General features: G+C 57.1%; 2 protein-coding genes across 5 annotated transcripts in view; one reads left to right on the forward strand and one right to left on the reverse strand.

The window, feature by feature from the left end:
- ABTB2 (ankyrin repeat and BTB domain containing 2) overlaps positions 1 to 6,919 on the forward strand; it is a 171,485-nt gene extending 164,566 nt beyond the window's left edge. For all 3 annotated transcript variants that reach the window (XM_078058224.1, XM_036107023.2, XM_036107067.2), the window contains 4 exons: positions 206 to 296; positions 4,516 to 4,584; positions 5,197 to 5,310; positions 6,580 to 6,919. In XM_078058224.1, coding sequence (XP_077914350.1) covers positions 206 to 296; positions 4,516 to 4,584; positions 5,197 to 5,310; positions 6,580 to 6,777 — 472 coding nt within the window. In that variant the 3' untranslated portion in view covers positions 6,778 to 6,919. The remainder of the gene's footprint in view (positions 1 to 205; positions 297 to 4,515; positions 4,585 to 5,196; positions 5,311 to 6,579) is intronic.
- Positions 6,920 to 12,103: 5,184 nt separating this feature from the next.
- NAT10 (N-acetyltransferase 10) overlaps positions 12,104 to 21,231 on the reverse strand; it is a 37,042-nt gene continuing 27,914 nt past the window's right edge. For both annotated transcript variants that reach the window (XM_036107077.2, XM_036107079.2), the window contains exons 22-29: positions 18,715 to 18,811; positions 18,522 to 18,632; positions 17,410 to 17,582; positions 16,809 to 16,928; positions 16,318 to 16,416; positions 15,872 to 15,945; positions 15,162 to 15,245; positions 12,104 to 12,910 (exon numbers count right to left, since the gene is read on the reverse strand). In XM_036107077.2, coding sequence (XP_035962970.1) covers positions 12,799 to 12,910; positions 15,162 to 15,245; positions 15,872 to 15,945; positions 16,318 to 16,416; positions 16,809 to 16,928; positions 17,410 to 17,582; positions 18,522 to 18,632; positions 18,715 to 18,811 — 870 coding nt within the window. In that variant the 3' untranslated portion in view covers positions 12,104 to 12,798. The remainder of the gene's footprint in view (positions 12,911 to 15,161; positions 15,246 to 15,871; positions 15,946 to 16,317; positions 16,417 to 16,808; positions 16,929 to 17,409; positions 17,583 to 18,521; positions 18,633 to 18,714; positions 18,812 to 21,231) is intronic.

Here is a 21,231-nt window from a genome sequence, read left to right on the forward strand (position 1 = left end):
TGGGGACAGATCAGGGCCCGGCCCGGCTGTCAGCCCAGGATGATGTAAGCTGCCATTTGCCGAGAGTTATTTTGGGAGCACTGCAGTAATTTTAAAAATGCCCCGTCCCCCAGTGACCAGTCGGGTGATGGATGGCGCCATTGCTGCTGGGGATGAAATCAAAGTCATGTGCAAGACCCGCCTTGTTTCACCCCCTTTGCTCCAGGTTCAAGACGCTGATGACCAATAAATCAGAACAAGATGGCGACGGCGGCAAAACCATTGAGATCAGCGACATGAAGTACCACATCTTCCAGGTGGGTGGGCCTCCGTGCTGCGTGCTTCTTGGGGTGGGGGGTGGCCTCCCCCAGGGCCCCATGGCTTTGTCTGGGCTGGGAGGCAGCTGGGAGTTGGCCATAATCTTGCACTCTGTGCCCACTGCCTTCTGCGTTCACTGAACCCGTGGTCTGGTCGGAGCAGCCGCGTCTGTCCCAGGCCACGGTAGCCCTTCCAGTGCGGGCTGACAGTTTTCAGAGCCTCGCTCACGCGTCCTGAGCTCTGACCACTGGGCAAGGGGCCTGGGCGGACGGACGGCAGACCTGTGAGGCCCCGCACCGGCCACACGAGCCTGTAGGAGCCCTCGTTCCTCAGGGTGGGCTCCCCGCAGCACACACCTGCACGTCAGCCCCCTGCCCCTGCCCTCCTGCGTGCCAACAAGCCCCCCGGCAGCTGGCGTGCACGCATTCTGAGGAGCGTGGTGTGGGCTGCACCAGTCCTCCCGAGCATCGGACCCCAGCCCGGCAGGCCCAGCAGAAAAAGCCAGCTGAGCCCATCCTGGTTGTGGAAGACCAAGGGTCGGGTCTTTCGGTCCCTCGGCTTTGGGGAACATCAGAGGTTGCATGATGGAAAGTCCACAGGCTGGCCGCCAGTCGTGGCCAGAGAGTCTGGAGGGAGGAGCCTGGCTGGGATCTCAGCCGAGCCCCGGCTGAGAGCTCCTTCCTGGGAAGTGGCGACTCCAGGTTTCCAGGCTGTGTGGTGGGCCCCAGGCTGCAGGGACGACCCCCAGGGGCTGAGGCCAGGAGGCAGCCGGTATGGGTTCCAGGGCCTGGCCCTGCACAGGACAGCTCTGTGGCCTCGTGGGACAGATCAGTCTCACAGAAGCACAGGGAGCCCCCATCTAAAATGGCCTAGTTCCCCCTCACACTGTCTTCACCCACTTACTATTTAGCATTTCGTCATCTCTGGACAGCGTGGGGACAGCAGTAAACAGGCCAGGGCCCTGCCCCGCAGGAGACGGGACTCTAAGAGGGTGAGAGGTGGGGGACACCTAACCCACAGCGCGGCGGCTGTCAGGGACCGGGGCAGCTGGCCGGCCGCGGGGGCTCCAGGCAGGGGGACGGTGCACACCAAACTCCAGCAGCAGAGACCACACATGCTCCCGAACTGCCCTCTGGTCCGGTCTGGTTAGAGGTTCAGAAGACGCTGCCCGAGGAGCCATCGCATGAAGGGTTTGACCTTTAACCTACCGAGGAAGCTTCCTGAAAGGTCATCACCGCTAACACTTAGCCAGGCATGGCTCCAAGCGCTGTGTCCCTGCTCATCAGTTACGCGTCGGGGCACAGCACGGTCCTAGGAGGGCTGGGTGGGTTATTCCGTCAGAGGCACAGAGAAGTGAGTGACTTGCCTGAGGTCACACAGCTGGGAAGTGAAGAGCCGGGATTCAATCCAAGGCTGTGTGGCACGGTCAAGTTCACATTTACAGAGCTCACTCAGAGGGGCCACAGCTCCAGCCAGGGGGCCAGGTAGGAGGCTGTAGAGAAGTCTAGTCGTGTGATGAGGGTGAGCAGGTGGCGGCAGTGGGATGGGGGAGGTGCATGAGGGGAGAGTGGACCAGACCCGGGGACTGGCACCAGCAGCGGAGTGGGGGTGTCTCCGCTTCCCCCGTTTCCAGCCCTTGATCCAAACTCACGGGCAAGGGGGCAGCTCTAGAACCTTGTTTGGCTAAGAAGCCCCCCGTCTGGGTGAGCTGGAACATGAGGTGGGGTCACGGTCAGACACAGGAGGGTGGGGGTGAGGGTCCGTGTGGGCACCCGGGTGACCACGGCCATGGAGCTGCCCCGCAGGGCTGCCCTCGCTCACCGGAGGACGCCTGTGCCAGGGCAGCCTTAGCGGCCGTGTCACTTGTCAGGGCTGCGGGGACACCAGGTCTCAACGCCCCTGGCACCCAGGGGCCTGGGCAGGGTGGGCTCTGTGGGTGTAGAACTCCGCCATCAGGGGAGAGCGCTGTTTCCGGGGGGCCTCCACATGTTGACTCCTGCTCTCCGGGCTCCTCGGAGGGCTCAGCCTAAAGCCTTCGATCCCAGGCCGGAGCTTCCTAACAAAGCCTGGATGTTTTAGAGCAGCCCCTGAGTATCTCCGTGGCTTTCACTGCACTGGGAGAGAGAGACAGACAGACAGAGACAGGTGAGGGGGAGGGAAGGAGGCCAGTCATTCTGTTTTCCAGAGGAGGAAACCGGCCCGAGGAGATCTGAGCTGTGCCATCCAAGAGAAAGATAACTCAAGCCACCTGTGTAATTTAACATTTTGTAGTAGCCACGTAAAAAAGCAAAAAGAAATGGGTGAAATTAATTTTAATAGTATATTCTTTAACCCTTTATAGCCCAAATATCACATGCAGTCAATATAAAAATTAATGGCGTATTTTACATTCTTTTTCATACTAAGTTCTTCCAGTCCAGTGTGTATCTGACACAGCACATCTCCACTCAGACCAGCCTTATCTCCCATGCTTACAAGCTACACGTGACCAGTGGCTGTAGCATTAGTGCGGGTCTAGACGCTTGCCTGTCTGGCTTGACCCCAGTCCTACCCGTGCGGTGTCCGTGGCCTTCCTGCGCTCAGGTTCCTGGGTTCCCGTTCAGGCCGGAAGCCAACCGTGCGGCCCCTCTGCAGCTGAACCTTCCCCAGGCCTTTCCCAGAGCCGCGGGCAGCCTGCTGGGAGCCACATGACCCCCGTCCTGCCTGGGGGCTGCCGGGCTGGGCAAAGCCCATCTACCCAGCCTGCCGGCCACCCAGCTCCCTCAGCAAGTGCAAGGGAGCAGTTCTGGTCTGACTTCCATGGACTAATATGCATTCAAGTGACCTCAGGGAGCTCCACGGGCCACAGCTGGCTGCGCCTTGTCCGAACCAGCTCCTGAAAGGCGGACGCTGGGAAGGGGAGCTGCAGGTTGCTGCCCACACCTCTGCATCCCCTCTTGCTGAGGGGCTTCCCTGAGGCCATCTCTTAGCCTCCAATCCTGGGAGCTCCTGCCCACCCGCCACTCCACTCCCAGCCCTGGGCCAGGGGCTTTTGCCCCAGCTCATCCAGGGCTGTCCTGCGGTGCGGTCCTGAACAGCTCGGAGCCCAGGCCCCGGGGAGCAGGGGGGTGGGCAGAAGAACCCAGGCCTGGGGTCCGCCAAGGCACACGCCTCCTGGAGGGACAGACACACGGAGCACACCGCGTGCTCCAGCAGGGGCTACAGAAGGCCTGTGGGTTCCCCACGTCTCTGGGGGGGAGGGGAGGGATGGCGGTCTCAGGCACCGACCTTGGGCCTGGACAGACTGGCCAGGCCCATCTCCGCACTCCCGTTCCCCGGAGCTGGGCTCCTTCCCTAGACCCTTTGGTGCCTCTTCCAGCCCAGGGGCCACTGCTAGCAGAGGCCAACTGTGCCGGCTGGAGCCGTGTTTACTTACACACTTGCCAGCTCCTTGCTGGGGCTGTTCTTCAGCCAACCAGTGCAAACCGCTTCTCTTTTTCCAGCGGGGAACTTCCCAGCCTCCAGTGTGATGGCAGAGTTCGTAACTTAGACCTCAACAAAATTAAATGTCATTCCCCACTCCTGGGCCACCTCATTTGATGTCCCGGACCCTCTGTTCCCAGAAGCCCCAGGCAGGTCTGGGCCGGGGGGCGAGGTGACCCCTGGAGCAGATCCCGACCCCAGCTCTCCGCTTGCCGTCCAAGGGAACAAATCCAGCGGGGAGACAGGGTCTGGCTCTCACCTCCACATTGGAGTCCCAGCACAGACGGGAAAGCTGGAAGCAGCTTCTGAGGGCAGCCCCCCCATCCCGGGCCCATATTTAGAATGTAGGTGAGAGAAATGTGCAGCGTGCCACCTAGGGGTCTGGTGTGGGAATCAGGAGACCCAAGTGACTCGAGCCATGCTGCCTTCCCCTACCCTGGGCCTCAGTTTCCCCATCTGTGAATAGTACCTTTCTGGGCTCACTGGGCTGTCCTGAGGATCGGAGTGGAGCCACCCCATGGAAGGAGGCCTGTCCTACACGCAGTCGACCAGGAGGGAGAATCTCGGGGCTGACTTCTGGAAACTGCACAGACACAAAGAGTAGCCTCAGGGAGTTGGGGGACGTGCGCGCGTCCACCTGCGGAAGGACGGAGGGCTCAGCCAGGCCCAGGGTGGAGAGCGGCACTCTGCTGGAGGCAGATAAGGACACAGGACCTGTGGGTCCGTTTGGTGTTCACACGGGGTCTCTCGCCGCAGATGATGATGCAGTATCTGTACTACGGAGGGACAGAAGCCATGGACATCCCAGCCGCCGACATCCTGGAGGTGAGGTCCCGGCGCTGGGGAGAGGGGTGGGAGCCCGGGTGCCCCATGCCCAGCTGCTGGCACTCAGGGACAGGCATCTGGAGAGCCGAGAGGGGAGGTGGCCTCTTCCAGGACCTCCTGATTCCCTGCTGGTCCTTTCTCTTCCTGTAACAGGAAGGGCCTTTCGCCCATCTGCCTCCTGGGCCAGGCCTTGGCGGGGGGGGGTGGGGGGGGGTGGAGGGATGATGGGCCCAGCAGGATCAAAGGCAGCCCAGCCTCCCCCTCACCTCCTCATGCTTAGAAAACCGACCCCCTGAGGGTCAGGCGCCGGGCTAGTAGGTCCGGGAGACAAGGAGCGCAGCCCAGGGTTGAAAACCTTCTGAGGTCAGGCGTCCCATCCAGTGTCTGTCCCCCGTCCTGTGCCTTCCAAAGTGTCCCAGCAAGTACCCCGGTGACCTAGAACAGAAAGAAATCAGTCCTCAGACTTGACCTGCGGAGGCGGGCAGGGCCCCAAGGGTTAGGAGAAACCAGGGCCCACGGCACGGAGCAGCTTTCTGTTCCCTGATGCCTGGGCCATGGGCCTGCTGCCCGCATCCAAGGCCACGTTCCCCCTCCTCTCCGCGCCCCCCCCAGCTGCTGTCGGCTGCCAGCCTGTTCCAGCTGGATGCCCTGCAGAGACACTGCGAGATCCTGTGCTCTCAGACCCTCAGCGTGGAGAGTGCCGTGAACACCTACAAGTACGCCAAGGTGAGTGCCGCGCCGTCCGCCGCCTCCCACGGGCTCGCTGTCCCGCGGCTGTGCCGGGCCAGGCTGAGGGGCCGTGCAAGGGGTGGAGGGGGGTTAGTGATGCCCTCTGTAGCTTGGGGTCCCCGCTGTTCAGCAGGGCAGTCTGCAGCTCGGGAGGGGAGCTTCGCAGCCTGGGGGGCCTGGGCCAAAGGGCTGAGCTTCTCCGAGTCACATCACTTCCTTAGGTTCTTACTTGATTTTTTCCCCCAACCTGTCCTCTTTAATCTTACCCCCTCCTTAATCTGACCCCCTCTCGGCACAGCCATCTGCTCAGGTGCTCGGGCTCAAAACTTGGGAGTTACATATATCTTAATTTGCCCCATCTGGGCCGGCTCCCTCCCTGTGAACACATCAGCAGTCTGTCTACTTTCTTCCATGTCCACTGTGCCCACCCTGTCCCGAGCCACCGTCACCTCTCCGGACCATGACATTGACCCGGCCTCCCCCTGCTTGGCTGTCACCGTGAGGTCTCCAGGCTCTTTGACAAGCGTTAAGACCATATCACTCCTCTACTTAAAGTCTCCCTCCCACGAAGCTTCCTCCGCAGCCTAAATCTCACACTGGCCGGCCCCCAGGACCCCTCCCGCGTCTTCCACATGACTTTCTTAGCTCACACGTCCCCCACGGCTCTGGCGATAACCATGCCCTCCCCCAGGAAAGCGCAGGCCTGCCGACTCCACTGGCCTCTCCCATGAGGCCCCTGCCACTTTCCTCACAGCACTGACCACTGTCTGCTGTGACCTTACTTGGTTCTCTGGCTTCTCTGTCTCCCCCAAAGTAGAACGTCAGCTCTAAGAGCACACTGCAGAGACCTGGCCCCCAGAACTTGGTGCCCAGTGCCTGGCCCGGAGTGGCCACTTGATAGTTGAGTTAAAATCGTTACTGAGCATCTCCCGGGTGAACTGCTCAGGTGCCCGGCTTGGGCTGGGCTCCCCGTCCTGGGCATTGGTAAGGGAGCTTCAAGCCAACAAGGGTGCCTGCCATTCAGTAATGGCAGCAGCGGGAAGTAGGCAAAGAAAATGATGGGGCCAAGACAGTGATGTTCCTGGTGGCACAGCTGGGATTTGAACCCGGAATAGTCCCATCTGGAGGAGAGAATTATGGAAGAAATCCAGATAAGGGGAAGGCCCTTGGCCCCTGGGTGAGATCTGGGGGTGGGGTGGGGAGGTGTGCAGTTTCCGGTGGGGCTGTGCGAAGGCCGTGGCGCTCACACTCCCCCGCCCCCCACAGATCCACAACGCCCCTGAACTGGCCCTGTTCTGCGAAGGCTTCTTCCTCAAGCACATGAAGGCCCTGCTCGAGCAGGACTCCTTCCGGCAGCTCATCTACAGCCGCAACAGCAAGGTGCAGGGCCTGGACCCCCTGCGGGAGCTGCAGAGCACCCTGGCCGAGCGCGTGCACTCTGTCTACATCACCTCTCGGGTCTGAGGGCGGCAGGGACGCAGCGGGGCGCCATAGCCTGCCGCCTCTGGGCCGGGGCTCCGACTCTAGGCACCCCGGGGGGGGGCGGGGCACACGTGAAAGGCTGGGAGCAAGTGCTTCCGGGGCGTCTGAACAAGTACATACCTGGGGCCTGTGGATGGGTCAGAGCCCCGCTGCAGGGGTGGGGGCACTGGTTGTAGGCCTCTTTGGAGCCAGGCTCATGGGACTCAGTTTACCCCTCATTCTGCAGACACCCTCTCTGGTGTTAATCGGTCCTTGGGTAGGCTGATGTGCTCTGAGCCCCCTGTCACTGGGCGCCCCCACTGTCAACCCCTCTGCCCCAGGGTGGTTTGCTTGACGAGTGATGGGCAGACAAGGCCAAAAGGTGGCCCTTGCCCCCACCCCCATACTGTTTGCACCTTGAGGGCCACGGTGCACTCACCCTCGTGTGCCCCTTTTCCCCTCCTGGAGGTCTAGGGTTGATCCTGATTCACCCCTGCTTGAAATAGCTTCTGACCATTCATTCCAGGCTCTGACCACCCACAATCCCCAGGCCTCCCCAAGCTCAGACTGTCCCAGCTGGGGCCCCTGGGGGTATGGGCATCCTGATGAAGGTAGAGAACTTACACTCTGGGCCCCAGGCCACTTCATGCCGAAACTGGTATTTTTCCTCAAGGTCACATCAGAAAGGCTGCCCAAATCCTTGAACTTCTTCCCCAAGGCTAGGCCTTTGTGATGTGAGCCTCCAAGGGCCTGAAGATCCCTGCCCAGAGGGTCACTTACAGTCCTATTTTCTTTGGTGTCTAGGCCTACAGAGGCCCTCCTTTGGGGGAGCACACCCCTGCTCTGTTAGTGTGAGAAGGCGGTTCCCCCAGGTGACGCCCTCGGACTTCCAGGCTGAGCCAGGGGCGGCATGGGGGTGCACAGGGTACAGCGGACGAGTCTGCTGGCCTCAGCTTTTGTTCCTGCTGCTTTTAGAGGCCAATCCTGAAACCCCAAGCCTAGAGTTAGGCTGCCTCTGGGGGCTCAGGAAGCAGACCCCTCCGTGTCGCCCTGGCTGGGTCTCTAGAGCAGGGCATGTCTCATGGGAACTGCGGGTCCGGGGGTGGAAGGGGTGGGGCGGTGGGGGGAGCAGAGGACCTGCCACGGCTCTGTCCTGCCAGCCGCGGGCCTGACGCCTGTCGTATTTACGGACCAGACACTGGGGTGGCATCCGGACAGCTTGTTCTGGGTGTCGCCATCTTCGGGCTGTCTGGCTGCACCTTAGAAACTATTATTTATTCACCAAGAGCCCTGGGCACTTCAGGAGGTGTCACTTTGGTTACCTTGAAAAGCCCCCAGGGGCTTGCAATCTTGGAAAATATTTTTGACTAGCTGCTTGAGCTGGATGTACAAAGGAATAGGCGTTATTTTATTGCTGTAATGTTGTATGATACTGTAACTGTACATTAATGTCACTTACTGTAAATGTACCAGGGTTTTATTAACAATAAACACTTGTTAACAACGACCTTGGCCTTGTCACTCCTGCTAGAGAGTCGCTCAGAGCTGGGGAAGAGAACCCAGGGCTAATTCCCTGGTTACTCAGGCCTCCAGCCCCAAGCTGGTTAGGACTCCCCCTACATACATACACACACACACACACACCCCCACCCTACCCCTGTCAAACAAGGTAGCTGAAGATATAAAATCCTCCTCCTCTGTTTGTTAAGCACTTAGGTGCCATTTACGAGGACAGAAAAGGTGTTTGTGTGGAGGGACGGGAGCCCCCTGCCAGGAGTAAGATGGCTGTCGGGCTTTTCTGATCTTCCCTGAGCCCAGGCCACCCCCAGCGCCCTCACGTGGGAACTACCATTGGGGTTGTCATAACGGTTGTCTGCAAACCCTTGTGAGGCCCGGCGAGGTGGGCGGCTGCTGCCTCCGGCCCAGCTGAGCCCAAGCTGGTCTGTGCCACCTGGGAATGGAGAGAGGACAGTGAGCTGGTGACTCGGGCCCAAGGGTCTTCTGGGACCAGTTCTAGTTTGTTTTAGGTACAACACCCAGGCAGAAATAAAGGTTTTTTAAGGTTTGCTACCTGAGGCCGGTCACTAGAAACACTGGCCCAAGCGGCTGTGGTTCGGTAACAGAGGCCAGAACTCAGAAGCTGGGGGACAACATGAAGACCTCAGGGTGGTAGTTGGGGTCAGTCCAGGAAAGGTCCAATGCCCAGCTTTGTGGGGCGGGGCCCAGGCCCAGCAGCTTGGCGCCCTCTGGGGGCCACAGGGAGGAGGCGCAAGGCTCGGCACCATCCTGGGCGGATGCCCCTGCGAGGTTGGTTCAGGGGGCTGTTGCCGTCTGCAGTGGCTACCCTTCAGGGGTCTGTGTCCACCCTCCCCACAAGCCTCTCCCCCCTCTCCTTGTGCCCCCTGTAGCACATGCCTCAGCCAAGTACCTCGAGAGCTTAGCTGTTTTCTCTTTTGCGGGGCAGGCGAAAAGGAAGGCAATCTTACGTAAGGCAGGGCTGGGACCCCTTTGAGCCTCTGTGTAGCAGAACACACTAAGAAAGCATTTCAGTAATAGAGGGGCGCCTGGGTGGCTCAGTTAAGTGTCTGACTGTTGATCGCAGGGTCGTGGGTTCAAGCCCCACGTTACTGGGCATGGAGCCTACCTAACAAATAATTAGAAAAAAATCAGATTCTTCCAAGGGGGCTAGGGGGACTAGAAGAGAAGTGGAGGTGTTTGGTCACCTTCCCTTATCCCTGGTGGCTGGGTCTCCTCCTCAGGGTCACTGCTCCAGAGCACGGGGTCCAGTTCTCCTCCAGCTGCCCACTTCAGGCTCTCAGCAGCCAAAGGCAGGAGTGAACTTGGCCTTCGCAGGAGTCCCAGGGAAACAAGGGGCTGAAAGCAAGTTCTGTACCAGAGGGACTTCAGTCTCCCACAGCCGCCCTGCAGGCAACGGCAGCAGCTGAGCCTGGGCCTTGTCCCCAGAGGAAACCCTCTCCAGACATGAGGGTCGCCTGCCTTCCTGCCCCCGTTCCTCCTTCCCCTTAACTTTGCTCTCTGCTGGTTTCCCAGTGCCAGCCAGACACCAGGACCACGGCAACGTTCTCAGCTGAACCACCTACAGCACCACAGGACAGCCTCGGGCCTTCCACCAGCGCCACCCGAATCCACACCTTTCCCCTTTAACCAGCTGCCCACAGAACGGGGCATCCCCTCCCTCCCCTCCCCCCAGGCTGAGGCCTGACCCGCCCACTGAGGCCTGCGAGCTGGCAGCTGGGGTAATGGCCCTCAGATAATGAGTCTACATTTTTCCAAGGTGGCGGTCACTTATTTCCTCCCCTCCCCCAGCCTCCACAGCCCTTTGTGTCCAACTCCTGGCCACTCGAGTCCTCTGGGGCGGCAGGGGCCAGATGAGCGGTGAAGCCCTGGAGCAGGCCGGCGGGAACCCCGTCCCGGCTCAGGGGGATGGAGCCCATTTAGGCATCTTCTTTGTTCAGGCTTCTTGAGCCCCTTCCCGTCCGGGTGACAGCATTCATAGGCAGCCTTTCTGAATTCATTTCGCCAGTGACATTTCCCGAGACAGCCTAGCTTTACAGATGTCACTCTGTCTGGGGGCCAGATGGCGAGGTCTGGGGGAGGTGTGCTTTGTCAGGTTCGGAGAACGCAAGATCACTACCCCGAAGTGCAGAGACCTGTTTAAGAACGTACGCTTTGCCAGGAAAAGGGCCGGGACTGTAGACAGTAGGCAAATGTAGCTTCCTCTTTGCGTGTGGAGGGGAAGGCGGCCTCAGAGAGATGAGGGACAACCTTGTTGGAAGCCGACAGCCCGACAGGTCTGACCACCAGGTGCATCTTCTCGCTGCCCCAGTGGGACTCTTCAGCTCAGCCTGTGGCTTTAGAACAAGCCGGTCTTACTCCTAGCGCTTGTGTCACGAGCAGCTCCCCTGGTTATGCAGACGTGGGCCCCGTGACACACAGATTTCTGGAGCCCTTGCCGCACCCCAGGCACCGTGGTCCGCTCCCCATACTCAGCTCCACTCACTCCTCCGACGGCCCAGGAGGTGGGAGCGACCATTGCCACCTGCATCTCACACATGTCGACCTGGACAGCAGGTGCAGGTGAGTGGCGTGCCCCAGGTCACAGGGAGACTCGGGGCAGAGCAGGGTTGAGAGGCCTGGCTTCAGGGCACCTCCTCCCTGCATCCCGGAGCAGAGCACAAGCCAGGCTTCGGGGCTGGAGAGGCCACAAAAGCACAAGGGCCAGGCCCTCCTCCCCGTGGGATGACATGGCTGGACAGCTTTAAGAAACCATCCAGCTGTGACCATTTGGGATTCTGACTTTGCTTTTAAGCTTCTCTCCTAACAAAATCCTCTTTGAAAGATAGGCTCAGGCACTCACCTGAAAAAAGCAGATCAAAAATTAGTCTCATTGCCCCTCTCAGCAAACCTTCCTGCAGACCTGACAGGGGGTCTGCGGGCAGGAACCTCTAGATCCAGGAGACGAAAGGCCCCGAGGCCTGTGTAGACAAGGTGCAGGGGTCCCTAGTCCAGGCAGAATCTGCTCTCCTTGCTGTGGGTGTGAGTCCCGGGCAGTATGCCTTTAATCCTCTTTGGTCCAGAAGCTCCCCTTCCTTCCCTGCCATGTGTCAGACTTCTTGGAACCTGGATTACACATCATGGCGGAAGAAAGGGTCTTTGGACTCATGGAAGACCAGTCCTTTTAAATTCTATGAAAAACCGAGGAACGTCAGTAACCAAGGCCTCCATGTGAATCTTCCAGATAAAAAGAACAGCGAAGCATGGAAGCTGAAGACTGATGCAGCCAGGGAGCTGTGCAGGACTGCCCTCAGCTCCCACGCGTGGCACCGGGAAACAGCAGATCAGAACAAGAGCACAACTGAGCTGACTTCCACCTTGAGCTGTGCTTGTACCAGGGTCAGGGATAAGGAACAATCCTACGGAAACCGGCAGAGGCCCCTCAGGCTCAAGGCTTAGTAACACAGTGCTGGATTGGGAACCGCAAAGGGATACCAGCAAACACACATACCAAAGTTTGTGTGAAGCCACCACATAATTTCTGTCCCCAGCTCCTGTCTCCTGAGAGGAATGCGGGGGGAAAGCACGGCTAGCTAGCCTCCAGCTGCCACAGCCTGTCCCTCAGAAGGACCACAGCGAGCACGGTGGGGCCGGCCACTTCTCCCACAGGCGGGTTGGTTAAGCATGGCCACTGCCTCCCCTTGGCCTTGGCACCAACACCTTCCAGATTCTACCCGGCAGCCAAGATCCGCAAGAAGAAACAGGCAGAGGGGCAACTTCCACCCTCGTGGAGTCAATGACCACCCAGAGGCAGTTGCTCTTTCTAGCTTGTTATTTATTAAAAATAGGTTCTCTATCCCTCCCTCACCCCTGCTAGCAGAAGGGTCTCGCCCAACATTTCTTCCCAAATAGATGAAATAACAGATTTGGGGGACTCAAGGTCCTTTCTTAAGTTAAGAGCTCAGGCTTTTCTGGGACACGGGGCCGCAGGCCTGTGGAGCCAGGAGCGGGATGGTTTACGGCAGAGCAAAGCCCAGGGCGCCGAACAGTGACCTGCCACAGCCACCTGGTGAGAGCGGCACCGCCACTGCCCTGGGCCTCAGGGTGTCCGGCCAAGGCCACGACGAGAGGCCCAGGGCTCCACTAGTGGCCTCCTGCGCATCACCAGAAAGCTGCATGTTTAATCCTGAGACGGGAAAGAGTCAGCGTGGCTTCCACACACGTGAGAAGGCGCTAACAGAGCTGGGCCCAGAGCAAAACGGGAACTTATGGGGGGAAGAAGGCCGGGAGTGCGGGAGGGGAGACAGGCCCTCGGCAGTGCCAGAGGTTTGCCCAACTGTCGCGTTCCTTAAGCCAAGCTCAGCCCATGGACTGAAGTCCTGGCCGGCTTCCGGGTCTGGCGGGGGCCCCTGTTGCTTTCAACAATCCAGGCCGCCGCCGGGCCCCGCCGGAGACAGCTCGGGAAGTCGGGGGGCTCTCCGTACACGTCAGCCGCTGATGCCCACGCTCCTATTTCTTCCGCTTCAGTTTCAGATCTTTTTTGTTCTTCAGGTCTCTGTTTTTCTTCAACTTTTTGTTCTGTTTGGGATCTTGTTTGGCTTCCAGCTTCCTTTTCTTGTCACTGGAGAAAAAAGAAAACAGAAAAACCACGAGTAGAAAGAGAAAGAAAATGAAATATGCAGATCTGTACCATCTTTCAGACTGCTCTGCTTTAGGCTCGCTTTGCTTTGTCCAAAAGGGTTTCCACCTTCGGAAACATTAATGACCTTAGACACAAACGTTCTCTGCAAGCCTATCCGCATGCCAGGCACTGGGCTGGGGAGACATGCCGACCCAGTTCCTGCCCCGACCGGGCTCTTCCTCGGACAGAGGAACAAATCTCTCTCTTACCACCTGAAACCAGAGTTCTCTTTGGAGTGCTGTTCATTCCCCACTCCTGAGACCTCAAGGAAAATCTCAGGAGTCACAGGAGGATTCCCTCCCACCGCTCACCACTCAGGATTACCCAGGAAAGCAGACATATTATCCCAAGGACCCTGAGGAGAGTCTCCAATACAAAGCAGGAGACTCCCAGGAAAACCTTATAATACTTTGTGATGTGGCATTATTTTCTTTTTCCTGAATGAGAGGGAAACCTAAAGAGCAGTAATCAGGTTACACATCTCGGCTGGCCAGCAGGAGCCTGACAGGTCACTACTGGAGTCACTCAGCAAATGGCCACCTTCCTTCCCCTTACAGCTTAAAGATCCTCTCTAGTGGCATCTTGCCCTGGAAACAAACACCTCCCTACGAGGAGAGAACGAACAGTTCTATCCACAGACCACTAACATCATCTGAATGAAGTGACCTCTGGGGGAAAAAAACAAAACACTGGTGTCTATCATCCTATTCTTTGAGGTGAGGCCTTGCTTTTTTACCTCCAAGAGTACAATTTACTCAGAGCCCTGAAGTACCACAAAGGTCAGGGAATTCAGGAGGCTCCTCAGCAGCAGTAACAGCCAAACAAACGGCAGGCAAAGCTGACCTCTGAGGAGTGAGGAACCAGCTGTCCCCACACCAGCACATGCCCCGGCCTTCTGTTGCGGTCAAAGCCCCACGCTCAAGGCTGGAGCCGTCGTGGGCCCTGTGCCACATCTGCCTTATTGTCCAAACCAGAAACTAGGACACACTGACAGTGGGCTCTTGTGCCACATCTGAGAGCATCTGGGGAGTAAGGCTGGCATCAATGCCGGAACCTTCAAAATGCCACGGTAACTTACAGAGACTGCGGAAGACAACACTGGCATTTCTGGGATCTACAGCTGCTAGAGTCACAAGACTTGTCTTTCCAAGCACATCCTCTAAGGGACCCTGTCCTATGGCAATGCCAAGAACTCCCCTCCCTATTAACCCCAAACCAGATATGGAAGTTCACCTCCAGAGGCCCAGGGCAGGGGAAACCTCACTCTCTTCCCGAGGGAACGCTGATGAAGGTTCTGGCCCGAGGAGCCATTGTCTACAAATGATCCCCTCTGCGGGAGAGCAGCCGGAGGGGATGGTTTTCAAAGCAGGGTCCACGGACTCCTGGGATCCCCCGGACCTTCCAGGTGGGCCCCAAGGTAGAAACTAGTTTCCTAATGACATAAATACACCGTTTGCCTTTCCCTTTTGTCCTCTCACAGCTGACTGGCCTTCCCGCGGCTGTGAGGTGTGTGGTGACACCAGACTGAATGCGGAAGATAAGCCAGCTGCCTTCCATTAAGCCAGAGAGTACCGATTTGCAAAATATAAAAGAGTGCCACTCTAAGATTTTTTGGGGGGAGTGGGGGGAGTTTTTAAAACAACAAATCAATAACAAATCCATGACTGTTAATTTTGGATGAATACTTTTTTCTGTTTTTCATTTCTAATATTGGAAATCTCAAAAAATACAACCCACATAAACAAAAGGCCTTTGGGGGCCCTCAATTTTTATGACGCTAAGGAACTCTAAGCCCTGAGCCTTGGAGAACCCTCGACGCAGAGGTCAAACTCCAGTCCTCGCAGTGGACACAGCTGGTCCCCATCCCGGCACCCCCTCCTACTGGCTGGATGCTCCTCGGAAAGTCACCGAACCCCCTCCAGCCTAGGTCACTTCATCTTTAAAGCGGCGCTGGTACTAAAAGCCACCGCCATTGTTCTGAGGGGAATGGGACACCGCACCGAAGCGCACAGCAGCCCCACGGCCCGCCTCATCTGCAGGACAGAGGACACCAAAGCTGCGACCCTCCAAGGAAAGAGCAGTGACTTGTCCCTCAGAGCTTTTGCCTCGGGCCCCATGTCCTAGTGAAAGTCACTAGGAAGCACAGAAGCCACAAAGCCTCTCCGGTCAGAGGTCGTGGGGCCCACCTCACCTCTTCAGGCTGACGATGGAGGCATTCTGCCCAGCTTTGTTCAAAACTTCATTCCATTCTTCGTCATCCCCACGGATTATGTATCTGAAAAAAAAAGGAAATGTCAAAGCCGGCTTAAAAGAAGGCAGCGGACGACAGCCTCGTCAGACGCAGCGTGCTGTGCCCGTGTGAGCGGCAGAGGAAGGGGCCGCGAGTGCAGCAGGACCCGGACGGAGAGCTGAGCTGCGCTGCAGCAACGGGGGCCGCCAGGCCTGCAGGAGTCCCACTCCCACTCACCGCCCCCCAGGGGAGCCTCCTGTCGCCCCCCAGTCGCTTACGCCCACCTCCAGCAGCACCCTTACGGCTGGAGCTGGAAGGGGACCAACAGTCCTAGTACACAGAGGGTTCCACAGCATGGGGTTTTGTGCTTTAGGCAGCAGAATCCTTTCTTCAAACAAATTCACATGCAAAAGCCAAACACAAAGCGGCCATTAAAAGTGATGCTCATCAATCAGCATCCCCCCCTTCCCTGAGGGGCCTGAGGGAAAATCCTCCCAAATTCTGCAAATAGTGAAGGAGGAAGCTTTCCGCTGTGAGTGCTTCTAGAAGGATGCCATGCAAGGCTGCCACGGCGCCCAGAAGGGGGTCAGAAGAGGCCCGCAGACAGGTCCTGAGGGTCCTGACGGCCAAGGCAGAGCCTTCGCTCCCCACCAGCCACGCAGAGGCCTTACTGAGAGAGGTCCATGTTCTTCAGCTTCCCCACTTCTTTCTTGTGTTTCTCCTGGAATTCCTTCGCTGCCTCATCCTGCAGTCAAAGGCCCGGAGACAGAGTCGGTCAGAGGCAAGCCGAGGATGAAGCACAGAAAAAGGGGAGGGGGCAGAATGTCAACGTGACCAGCACACATGCCCGCCATCAGTGGCAGCTCTTACCAAAGACACAGGAATATAAAATGTGCATTAGGAAAAGTCCAAAAGGACGAACAAGAAGTTGTCAGCAGCTGCTGCCGGAGAGCGTGCACGCACACATGCACGCAGTGGGGCTCGCACATGGGAGACGCAGGGAGCTCGCGAGGGCTCCGCCTACAGAGCCTCGGCCGGCGGGGGTCAGGGCTGGGCACCCCTCCTCCAGGGGAAAGGGTGCAGGGCCGGCGGCGCCAGGCCTTCAGCGGGAACGTACCAGCTCATCACTGAGGGTCTTCACAGTGGGCTCCATAACCACGTCCTTCACTGCCGCCATCTGCTCCTCGATGGCCCGTTCCTGCACCTCGCTGAACAGCTGCAAGACCACAGGCGGGAGTGGAAGATGAAGCCGAGGCAGAGTCCCAGCCCCTCGCCCCCAAGTCACTCGGCACCCGCTTCCCGGAGCACAGAGTGCGCACATTCACCGTAAGAGGACAAGAACACAGACTTTTAAAAAGACAGCAAATTCCTCACGGTGTTGCCTCTGGGGCAGGGAACAGTACGGACAGAGCTGAAGCCTGGCCCTTGTGGGGGTGGGTGGATGTGTGTGTGTGTGTCTGTGTGTGTGTGTGAGACACAGAGAGAGAGAGAGAGAGAGAGAGAGAATTGAAATGTTAACATCTATTTACATCTACTTATCTTAAGGCAGAAAGTGAGTTTGTTAAATTATTTGAAACTGACCAAAACCCTGCCCCTGGCGGATACTACCTTCACAACTTTGCGGATGATCCGGTTGAAAAGCCCCATCAGCTGGCCTGCGGGCAGCTCGATCTCCTTTTCCAGCTGGTCCACAGACTTATGCTGTAGGCCAATTCCCAAGAGAAGAGCCTGGAGGATGTAAAATCTGCTGATGTGGCCACCAGGACAGGCCCTTGCCCATTAAAATGGCACCAAGAACCAGTCACTCTTTTGGCCACAGCTATGTGGTATGAACTATGGACTTTTCTGGCATCTTCTCTTTCATCCCATTACTGAAACCACCAAGAAATGCTCCCCCTTCCTGAACTCCGCAAACATTATCCTGACAAGAGCTGCTTCAGAGCTGCACAAGAAGTTCACGGTGTCCCTGACCTCTGCTAAGTTCAAGTCAGAATCAAGGCGACATGGTGGGGTGGGAAGGGCGTGGGTTCAGACCGCAGCTCTTCTGCACGCTATGGCCGGGCACAGGACTGACTTCCGAGTCCAAGTGTCCCCACCCGTAAAATGGGGAGAACACTACCCACCTATCAGAACCGCAAGGAATTAAATGCACAAAATTGCACCCGAGCGTCCCAGCCAACACCCAGCACACAAGCAGCAGATAACCTACTGACTGGGCAGCGGACAGGGACAGGTCCCCCAGCTGGTGGAGGAAATACATCCGGGAGATGGCCGGGATCAGGTCCATGATGAGATGGTAGTCCACCATGTTCCGTGAGTACATCTCCAGCCTCTTCAGGTCATAGGAGAGGAAGACGGCTTCCAGTTCCTCCCGGCGCAGCGCTGTACATGCAACAGAGCCAGGCAGGTCAGGGCAGGTCAGGGCAGGTCTCGAGGTCTGACGGGATTCCCAGATCACACACACACTGGTCCCCAGGTGGCACGCTCACAGCTGCTCCTCCACAGGGCCTTGAACCAGAGCAGGAGAGGAGCCGCCTAAAAGCGCCTGCCCACCGACATAACACACGGCCCTGGGCAGCCCTGACCTTCGTCCTGCACAGGGGGAGGCAGCTCCAGGCCACGCAGGGAGCGGGGAAGGCTGGGGTGCACCCCTTGCTCAGAGGTCCATGCCAACACATCGGACCAAGGAAACACTCCTTCCCCACTGTGTCACTTCTCCTCAGGACCCAGCTTCACAGAAAGGGTGTGCTCTGCCCAGTTCAAAGAACACAGCTTTTTCCATCAAAATATAATCGGCAAAAAAAAAAAGGGACACACACACACAATGAGCAACAGAAAAAAACCTACAGCTATTAATACTAAGGATCCACTTTTTAACATTTTAGATATTCAAACAATTTATATGCCCAAAGCACTGTCCATGTGTTAGCCACATCAGGTTGGGCGCATGTTCTTATTACAATGTCATGAATGAGAAGACTGAGCCTCAGAACCGAGCTGGTTACCCTAGCTCACAGGATTTAAATCAAGTTCCATAATTAACTACCTGTATGACCCTATTTGACATCTGAAGTCAGATCGTATCTCCAAAGTTTTGTTATAAAAATGGAAGGTACTATGGGTGCTGGTGCCCCTGAGGCAGAGCAGGGCCTGGGCTGGGGGGTGGGGTGGCAGTCAGTGGGAGATGCAGGCCTAGGACCCGTCCCTCAATTCCTAAGCCAGCCTTCTTCCCGGACCACCACGCTCACCTCACCTCCTCCTCCCACGAAACATACTAAGATCTGCCCCCACCAGCCCTCCGCGCCGGCCCTCGCAGCTCACCTGGCTGTGCCGGCTTCCCAATGTTCTTGTTCTGAATGATGTTCAGAGCCAGCGGGGGAGAGAAGGCGCTGAACTGGTAGGACAGCAGGGCTAGGAACCGCCTGCGGAAGTCTGTGGAGTACAACCACACGCAGTCAGAGGTGTGGGGGCCCCTGGCCTGCTACCTCACTGCCCCCCTTCCCCTCCAATTTACCTTTCCAAAAGGCGGGGAGCCATGCTCCCCGGTCAGCCTCCTCCTCATCAGTCAGCGTCTTCAGCATGATGCACGAGTGTTCCCCAGTCAGGTCATTCTGTGAAACACAAATGCCTGCTTGGCACCAAGAGCACCCTTTTTTGAAGCATCTGTCATTGGTGAAGGGCAAGCGGACAGGGCGGGAAGATGCGGTGCCTCCCTGGGCCTTTCTTTCCTCCCAGCTGGGAGAGGGCCCTCCGCGCATGGCCTGCACCTTCCCCACAGCTGTCAGAGGCCACTCGGTTCTGTGACTTCGCAGCTGGTGCCAGCCACCACGGAGGAGCAGGGCGGTTCAGATCGTCCGAGCACGCGGGCTGCTCCGGACCCACGGAAGTGAGCCACTTGCACACATCAGAACAGGTTCTGAACTCAGAGTCATTACAGCTTCAATTCCACGTGATCCGATCCACATGTTTTGGAACCTGACAACAAAACTCCGGGCCCCAAACCTAGAATTCCCATACTGGCAATCAGCTTACAAATGCAAGCTTCTTTAGGTGCTCAAATAGTGGGTACAGGTTTTTAAATTTTTATTATATAACAACCACAAGACCCCACACCATAGAAATATCTAATGGATTTCGACAAAGAGCATTCACAGAACAAAACACCCACACCACGTCACAAATGAGCGGCGTACAGAAGCACAGCAATAAACCACGGTCTACACTGAGCTCAATGCTCTGCACCCTCCTTGCCACTGACCAGCAAACTTATAGCCCAGCCTCAACCAAAACCAACAAGGACCCAGCCCATCTGGGAGCTGCTCTGTGCCCACATGGAAGCAACCGAACACCCAGCAGTCTTCGCCAGGCCCACTTTAAACACTCAAATGGGCACTCCTTGGATACTGGCCTTGTGTGTTCCAAAAAATATATATATATATCAAATCTCCCACACTCCTTCTCTCAGCTGACAGCCTCCCCTCCCTGGGAAAACAGAAGCAACCAGAAGAGAACTTCATCCACCCAACACCAACTCAACCAACTGACCAACACCTTCTGTGCCCAAACTCTCTGCCTTCCCAGTTGCTGTGAAGGAGATGGCCACCTCTCCTCCTGCACTCGGGGTCCTACTCCCCTTGCCTCCTCGAGGTCTGCAATCAGAGCCCCGTCACCTGTACTACTATTTGTGCAATCTCTACAGGATCATACCCTGCAGCAAACAAACATGTTCTAGGATCTTCCATCTGACAAACTCCGCTTAATGCCAATGTCCCTGCAGCTACCTGGTTTCTCGGTCCCCTTTTACTTCCCCTAAAATCATCTATTTCCTCACTTCCCCTTCTCTCCAGTTGGTCTCTACAGCAGCTGCTCTCCCTCTAATCACCACTGCCAACAAGACCAGTGGCCATTTGGTTATCCTTAGCTTACCTGCTCTCCCACAGCCACAGATTCCCCTTCTTTTTTTTTGAGAGAGAGAGTATGTGCACACAGGCCTCTGTAGGGGCAGGGGCAGAAGAAGAGGGAGAGAGAGAATGTCAAGCAGCCTCCAAGCTTAGCGCAGAGCCCAATGCAGGGCTGGATTCCACGATCCTGAGATCATGACCTGAGGCAAAATCAAGAGTTGGACGCTCAACCTACTGAGCGACCCAGGCGCCCCCACCCTTTCTGAAACACTGGTTAAACTTGCCTTCTGATACCTTCCCCTACTTTCTTCTCCAGCTCAAGGCCTCTCCTCTGTCTCTGACCCACTCCTCTGAAGGCTGGAGAGTGCAGGATGCACCCTCCTCTCAGCTGACCTTCAGTCTCAGTTTTCAATAACTTTAAAAATGTACTCATTCACTGAACCAAAGTATTTACTGAACACAATACTACTCTACACAGTAGATGCTATTAAGTGCTGGGGTTATAGCTGTGAAGAAAACAAAGTCCTCGACCCTAGAGAGCACGTTCTCTTGAGAACATGCTCCCAAGTGTCCACCTCCAGCCCCAACCTCTCCCTGGAGTGCCAGACTCCTGTAGGCAACCACTTGTCCCACGTTCCCATCAGGTATCTGACAGCCTGTCACACTGCACCAGACCATTCCCACTGTCTGCTCCAGACCTGTCCCCTCCAGCAGCTCTTCTCAGCAAACAGCACCACCATCTTCCAGTTTCTCACCCAGAATCCCAAGCCAAAAACCCAAGAATTATCCTCAAGTCTTCTGGTTCACTCATCCTCCAATCTATCAGTTCGACCCCCAGACATACCTGGCCTCTGCCACTTCCGTCTGTCTTCACCACTTCCTTTCAGCCCACACCCCATCTCGGGCACCCACCTCCCTGCCTTCACTCTCAGGCCACCACCGTCCATGGTCTACACAGCAGTCACAGCTCCTTAAAACCTTCCTCCGACCAGACGGGAAGAAAAGAGCGTCCCCACCCACGCTCGCTGCCCCACCATGACCCACACCAGCCTTCTTTCGCCTCCTTCAAATCACCAAGTCACTCCCACCTCAGGCCCCACACTCGCTGCACCCACTGCTCGGAAACACAT

The sequence above is a fragment of the Halichoerus grypus genome, chromosome 11 (assembly GCF_964656455.1).
Source record: "Halichoerus grypus chromosome 11, mHalGry1.hap1.1, whole genome shotgun sequence".
Classification (NCBI taxonomy): domain Eukaryota; kingdom Metazoa; phylum Chordata; class Mammalia; order Carnivora; family Phocidae; genus Halichoerus; species Halichoerus grypus.